This window comes from Pezoporus flaviventris, unplaced genomic scaffold (genome assembly GCF_033815535.1).
Source record: "Pezoporus flaviventris isolate CSIRO_AGI_PZ_B2104156 unplaced genomic scaffold, CSIRO_AGI_Pfla_v1 ptg000066l, whole genome shotgun sequence".
NCBI classification, from domain to species: domain Eukaryota; kingdom Metazoa; phylum Chordata; class Aves; order Psittaciformes; family Psittacidae; genus Pezoporus; species Pezoporus flaviventris.
The window spans coordinates 11,203,352-11,210,616 of NW_026892614.1; the positions used below are offsets into that span (position 1 = coordinate 11,203,352).

General features: G+C 35.7%; 1 protein-coding gene across 7 annotated transcripts in view; it reads left to right on the plus strand.

Moving 5' to 3' along the window:
- The window catches only part of LYST (lysosomal trafficking regulator), an 82,454-nt gene extending 75,591 nt beyond the window's left edge, over positions 1-6,863 (plus strand). For 6 of the 7 annotated variants that reach the window (XM_061471215.1, XM_061471218.1, XM_061471219.1 and 3 more), the window contains 5 exons: positions 1,001-1,140; positions 1,446-1,543; positions 3,096-3,252; positions 3,459-3,530; positions 4,784-6,863. In XM_061471215.1, coding sequence (XP_061327199.1) covers positions 1,001-1,140; positions 1,446-1,543; positions 3,096-3,252; positions 3,459-3,530; positions 4,784-4,922 — 606 coding nt within the window. In that variant the 3' untranslated portion in view covers positions 4,923-6,863. Of the gene's footprint in view, positions 1-1,000; positions 1,141-1,445; positions 1,544-3,095; positions 3,253-3,458; positions 3,531-4,763 lie in introns of all 7 variants that reach the window. The other variant, XM_061471221.1, reaches the window with a different exon arrangement.
- The last annotated feature ends 402 nt before the right edge of the window (positions 6,864-7,265 follow it).

Here is a 7,265-nt window from a genome sequence, read left to right on the forward strand (position 1 = left end):
TTGTTTAAATGCTCCACTCAAATGCTGTAGGCGATCATTTTGGGTAGCCAACAGAAAGAACTGCTATTTCAAGGTAGATGCATACCTGCATGTTTTACCACATCTGAATACTGGTTTAGTGGTTGTTATCAAAAAGCAAGTGGGAAGTAAAGAGGGGATGTTATTTTAGCCATTAGGTAATTATTTCATAACTTATTATACCTTAATACAGTTGCTGCTAAAATTCTAAAAATGTGAGGACACAAGCAGAAAAAGGCTCTTCTTTTACAAAGATTATTCTAATCTCTATACAGCCAGTTGTCCTAAAGCATTAGTATTCTGATTAAGCAGCTACTTCAATTTACCCAGTTTTCAGGAAGTCTGAATCATTTAAAATTATGTAACTTGAATAAGAAGTACTATTTAGTGTTAAACTTGCTGCTTAGTTTTTATCTGGATGTTTCTATATTTAAATTGACTTCCTGCATGTTTTTCTATCTTGGTATCACTGAAGGACTTGGCACCAATTTGAGGAATTCCCAGTAATTCCCTGTACACAAAGCAAAAAGTGCTGAGCTAGTTTTTCTTTCAATTTCCAAGTACTTCCTCTGGATGCTAAAATATTGAGACTGTCATTTTGCTGTCATGTAGAAATGGCAGTCTTGTAGAAAACAAATTATCCAGTTTTGAGGTGTGTAATTGAGACAGAAGTACAATAGTTCATTTTGATTCATTAGACCACATCAAAAATGTTTGTTTAGACTAATGCACTGGAAGCAAAATGTTGAACATTAATGATCATGTTATAAAGCAGTAAACAATACTAAAGCATCAACAACATCATTAAAAGCAATAGGAACCAATTTTTGAAATCTAAGAATGAAACTTGTCCCTAAGCTTATCCTTTCTGAGGGGGAAGGGGGGAAACCAACCAAAACCAGCAACCCACCACAACAAAAAAAAAAAAAAAACCCCACACTTTTTTTTAAATGAGTTCATGTTTTACCTTGCTCTTTTCCAGCCTTCAGAGATAGAAATGGAGTCTCAAGTCCATCTGTATGGTCACACAGCAGAAATAACAAGCTTGTTTGTGTGCAAACCATACAGTATAATGATAAGTGTCAGCAAAGATGGAACCTGCATCATATGGGATTTGAACAGGTACACCTACATATGTAACTTTTTCCAATGGCTTTAGTTTAAATGCCTGTTCTCTAGCTTCAGGGTATCTTTACCCTTTTAAAGTTAACTCAGTTTGTTTTGTGTATATTTTAATGTGAAGTCAAACACTTACTGGTTTGGTTTTTTTTCCCACGGACAGTGCTGAAATTCTATAATGAATATGAACAATACCATCATCATGCAAAATGCTGATTGAAATTAATATAACTCTTAAATATTTTCCTCAAAGAACCTTTTCTGTGTTTGAGTCTGAATTTCAGGCTTGTTTTCTTTATTTTCTTCAGGCTGTGCTATGTCCAGAGTCTGGCTGGACACAAGAGTCCTGTGACTGCAGTTGCAGCTAGTGAAACAACTGGTGATATTGCAACAGTTTGTGATTCAGGTATATTTTTTCAGTGGAGAAAACTGTTCTGTCTTGAGGACCAAATCTATCATGAGTCTTGCTATTAGTTACCGAGTGTGTATTAATCATCTGAGGATAAATTTGGTCATATAGGAGCACTCTTTTTTTTACATAGTAACAAAATAAATTTATCCAGAAATTATTAGGTAGATGTTGTTGGAGGAAATAGAGATATAAAAGCTAACAGCTTGATCTCTTCATAAAGGACTTAAAATTTCAGTGGATTCCTGGGAGACCTAAATTCTGCAAAGTTGGCCAAAATGTTGTTATTCACTCTAGTAATTGTTCTTATATCACTTTAAATGCTTCCATATCTCTAGAAGCAAGCATAGATCCTCCCCCATCTTATTTTAAACCAGGTTTTTGTACTGTCTTGTGTTCACAGAGTACTGTATCTCAATGAGGTCATTATGACCTGTTTGAGCAGTGGGGTTTTGAGTATCTTGTAAATTGTGTGCTCATTGACTTGAAGATTGACTGAGTATCTGTAAAGCAGGGCCAAGTCCTCACACCATTTTACTGTCTATAAGGATACCAGTGTGTATTGTGTTTATCTTGAGGCTGGGCTCCATCTAAATGAAAGAATATTGTTTCACTGATCCAAGGAGGTACAGAATAAGAATGAAGAGAGCTTCATTTTGTTCATCCATATTGTTAGAAGGTGGTTATCGACCCAATTCTCATTTCATTTGGAGCAATCTTCTTTCTCTTTTGCCTTGAGTAAGAAGGGCCTTGCATAGTGCAGTATCTTTCAGCCACTGTAGTCCTCCATCGGCAGAACTGAAACGAAAACTGTTCCAAATCAGGGGAAGAAGCAAAGTAGCACAAGTGAGTGGTATTAAAAGACATAGCTTCAGAAACCTAGTATTTAAGTTTTAAACTGACATGGAGACTTTCAACTCCATTTCTATAGCTCACAAATCAGGTTGGATTTGGGTTTGGGTTGTTTGTTGTTTTGTTTTTTTTTGTTTTTTTTTCTTCCGGTTGGTTTGTTTTTTTTTTTTGGTTTTTTTTTCTGGAAAAGATGGTAATCTTTAATTGGTGAGGGATAACAGTTTCAATCGTTTTTAAGACAGAGCAGTAGTGGGGTTGTTAATTCTTTAACAGAATCAAATAATCCCAGATAAGATAACTGTGCTTGCTACTTCTAAGCATTTTACTTAAAATGCAAGCCAGGGTACAAGAACTAGCTGTTTAGAGTAGATAGTGTGAATTCCAGGGAAGCTCTTAGTGCTTTTCTGTTAGTACATGAAAATTGGTCATTAAATTCATATAGCATTTTGTAAGTACAATGTTCCATAAACATGAAGTGGTATCTTCTAAATCACTGCAATGGCTTGGTGGTTTACATGCTCTCTGTCACAAAAGGAAAGAAGAGGTAATTGTTCACTGCATAACACATCACTCCAAGTCATTTAAACCTTATGATATTTCAAGAAGTTTAATTCTTTAACACTTAAAGATTCTGTTGCATAGACCTAGCTGTGGTCTTGATTTATTTTTAATGCTTCTATGCTATGTTCTGTTGCAGTTGGAGGGGGTAGTGATTTGAGACTTTGGACTGTTAATGGTGATCTCGTGGGACATGTACACTGCAGGGAAAGTATTTGCTCTGTTGCTTTCTCTAACCAGCCTGAAGGAGTGTCTGTCAATGTGATTGCAGGGGGGCTTGAAAATGGAGTTGTAAGGTAAGCATTTAAAACATTTTTGTTAAAATGCGTTGTAACTGAGGCTTACAGTTTGAGAGCATGTAGCCAAAGATCATGCTGATATTTGGCTTTAAAGAAGGTGGATGAGCTGTTGTTCAGTTTCAAATCTTAGTAGTTGCTAAATAGACTGTTTATCACTGAAGTGTTTTTAAAATTAAATGTGGAGAAAAATTACTTTCTTTCAGACTATGGAGTACATGGGACTTGAAGCCAGTACGAGAAATAACATTTTCGAAGTCAGCCAAACCTATTGTAAGGTAAAAAGATCTTAAGTATACAATAAATGGATTTTTCTCTTTAGAAAAAAAAACAGCAAACAGAACCACAGCAAAATATCCTTGAGTGTTGAACATGGATTTGATATGAGAGCAGGAGGTAAACACCCATGTCTAAAAAGAGCAATGCAATCCTGCTAATTATCCATGAAAGCAAAATAAACACAAGTGTATTTGTAATGGCAGTAATAACTAGATTCTGCTAATGACAGATAGAAGTAAGCAGGATTCTCTTAAGAACTGAACAATAGCTACTCTTCTTAATATTTTTTCTCCAGAATCTGTAAAAATCATGAGATAACTGTCAGACTCCAATAGAGGAGGTTTTGTCTCCCCCAGAAATAAGTTTAAACACCACAATTGCAATTTTTTTCTAAGTCCCCTTGATGATTCATGTAAGCAGAATTATTCTCATGACAAAGTTTTCTGAGCACAGAAGATTGAGTCTTTGTCCCCAGTGGTACAGGAGGCTGCACAGAAGTCTTACAGTTATGCCAAAATTTTATCATCTTAGTGTAGTAACAAATCACTCTGAAAAAATGTTTTGACCGTTGCTGAAGTATCATTTAAAACCCAAACCACTAATCAATGGTTTTTAGAAATGAAAAACATTGACTGATAGCAGTTACTGTCTTTGTTACCCCCTTTAAAGAAGCATATTTCACAAAGCTTGTTGATAAGGACTTAGTGGCTATTTAATAATTTAAAATTTCCTGTTTAAATGAGACAGAAAATGGATGCTGACCTTCATACTCTCTAATACTACCCATAGCATGACTGAAGGGCTTTACTACTGCTATAGCTCAAGAAATGCCTGGCTGAACAAAAGTCCTGTCCTGTACCATGAAATAAAATGGATTTAGTTTCTGCCTTTGTCAGCAAGCAGGTTCAGAGGGCACAGAATTCTGCTGCTGAAAAGCCTTCCCTTCAGAAGTAGAAGGGGCAGCCCAGGCAAAGAGTAGGATTCTGCTGCTGATCCTACCTTTTTCTGTGACAGTGCAATGAAATAAGTACTATACTGCACATTGAACTGTTGGACAAAGCTGTAGTTCAGCCTTTTGGTTATAAAAATGAGTAAGTGGGTATAAACGAATGTATTACTGTGTAAATGTACTCACTAAGTCTCCCCTGAGAGCTAATCTTTGTTGGCTCTACTCTTAATGGGCTTTTTATGTCTTCCAGCATTTTAAATAGCCAAATCTAATATAAAAATAGATTGTCTTCTTGTTTTACAGCCTGACATTTTCCTGTGATGGTCATCACTTGTTCACAGCTAATAGTGATGGAAACGTTATAGCTTGGTGTCGCAAGGACCAGCAGCGTTTGAAGCTACCCATGTTCTATTCATTCCTTAGCAGCTATGCAGCTGGGTGATGACAATTTTGCTGCTAACTTGTCTCTGATGCACTTTAAATCCAAAATAGATCATAGAATTTCTTATTTAACTGGATTTTGAAGTAGTTTGTCTCTAGAATGACTGAACACATCTTTGATAAAGAGCAGTCTAAGGTGGTTGTATAATTATGTATGTGCATGCACAAACTTGAAGTATATCCAGGTCACCAGGAAGCTCTGGTCATATACTGCAATACCAGCAAAGTGACTCGTAAATGCTCTAACATACAAGTCAAATGCTGCAATATAAAACATAATAGTTTTTTTAAATCACTTCTGGGACAGAATTAAAAAAAAAAATAAATAATGCTTATTCCCTCTTTTCTGTTGTAAAATACCGGCAGCGTTAAGTGCTGTAAATATCTATTAAAGTGTCAGTGTATGTATATCTGGTTTGTTGAGCGTGGTATCCTTAGCTCTGGGATAAGCAACCCAAAACTTAAAAAATCCAAGGCCACTTAAAATTGCTTTTTTGAGAAGCAAAGAACTCAGTAGGTGCTTTTTGCACCATCTTATGGTATAGTAATGCTAAAAGTTGAATTTCTGTTATCTTTATATTTGTAATTTTTGTCATTTCTCTGTTAGCATAATAGTCTGCAACAGGCAAAATTAAAATTTGTCTTAAGTGATGGGTAGACACCTCATGGAATCACGAAGTAATGAGATCATGTTTTGGTTTTGTTATGTTTTTTTTTAATGTGGTATTAACTCCCAAACTTTGCAACACTTAGCTTTTGCAGTTCTGTGGCAGAATATATGTTATATACACCCACATCTTATCTTGCAGAGCTCTAAAAAAGGTGTTAAGGCACAGATGTGCTCCTGTTCTAGTGTCATTGAAGTTCAATACACTGTCAAATATTTTAATCTAACTGCTTGAATAATCAATGTTCATAGGCATCAGATGATTTGGAAGAGTTTACACAGATGCACTGTGCAAATAGGTTAGTTATTCCTGGGTGCTATTGTTTTGAGGAGGAGAAAAATAAGCCTCCTTAAAGGCTTAACATTTGAGTTCTTAGGCCAGATCAAAAATTAGCGTTTCACTTGATGGATTTGAAGACCTCTAAGCCTGCCACCATGAATGGGTGCCTACCGGTTATGTGAATGGCAAAACAAGAATGTTCTGCAAGTCTGATGTCATTTTTCTTTTAAATTGCTTTACTTTTTAATCACTGGCATGTTCTGTGCTTGCCATACAGATGAACTGCTATGTTTTCTTATATGAGGGTTTATCTGCCTTCACAACATTGTATATGAAATTGTCAAATTGTGAGGAAGACAACATAGAGGGAATCTTTCCACTTTTGAAAATTCCAAACAGCCTTCAGAGAGTCTTGTAACTTCCTGATTGAAGAACTTTTCAAACTAGAAAAACTTAAGAAATATTCTCATGGGCCATGGCACATTACCTTGTTTTTTTTTTTTGTTCAATTAAGCAAGTGGCTACATACTGTATGAATTGAATTTTAAACTGTGTATATTGTAGCAGCATTGTATGGGTTGGATTTAGTCATGTTTTTCACTGTCTAAATGTTAATGTAAGGTCCAAATACAGACTGAAAAGCTTCATAGCTCGTGTTGAAGTGATGTGCTTTATCTAAGAGAAAAAAAATCCACACTAATACTGTGGTTTGGGGGGTCTTTTTGTGCTCTCTGATTTGGGGTGTTGCTCACAAAGGCTTATTTTTATAAAGTAGACTTCCACTTGTTACAAATCAATATGCAAAATTGTTGGCCTTGTAAAGAGTGCAATATTATATATTTTTATGTAAAAGTAAAAATGATTTTTTTGAAGCAAGGAATATTTATTCAGCTTAACATTCTGGAACTATTCAAATAACATTGCAATAGTATCTGTGCATGACATGTACTGAAATTTCATGTAAATGTCACATTCCACACTGTCTTTGTATATATATAGTCTTTGTATATATACTGTCACATTGTTGAGTAATAAACAGATCTTTGTACCAAATTGTTTGATATTAGAAACATAGTTTTGGCTTAGTTTCACCTCTTCTATTTTAGGGACCTTGCACAACTTGCTCCAAATCAATTTCTGCTGGTTCTCATATCTTGCATATTTTAAAAATCATGAAATGGGAAAGTTCTGTTCATGGACTACATCATGTGGCTGTCAGACTGGATGGGAGGGGTGTAGGACTGCTGCAAGTGGGAAGCCCTAGGCATGTTAGTTTGCACATGTCTGTATGTCCTTTCTTCCCACAGGATTTGTTACAACAATGCAGGTGAAGCCATGGTGCTCAAAGCAGAGATATTGCCTTACCCCACAGCTGTCTCTTCCCTGAAAACCTGTCT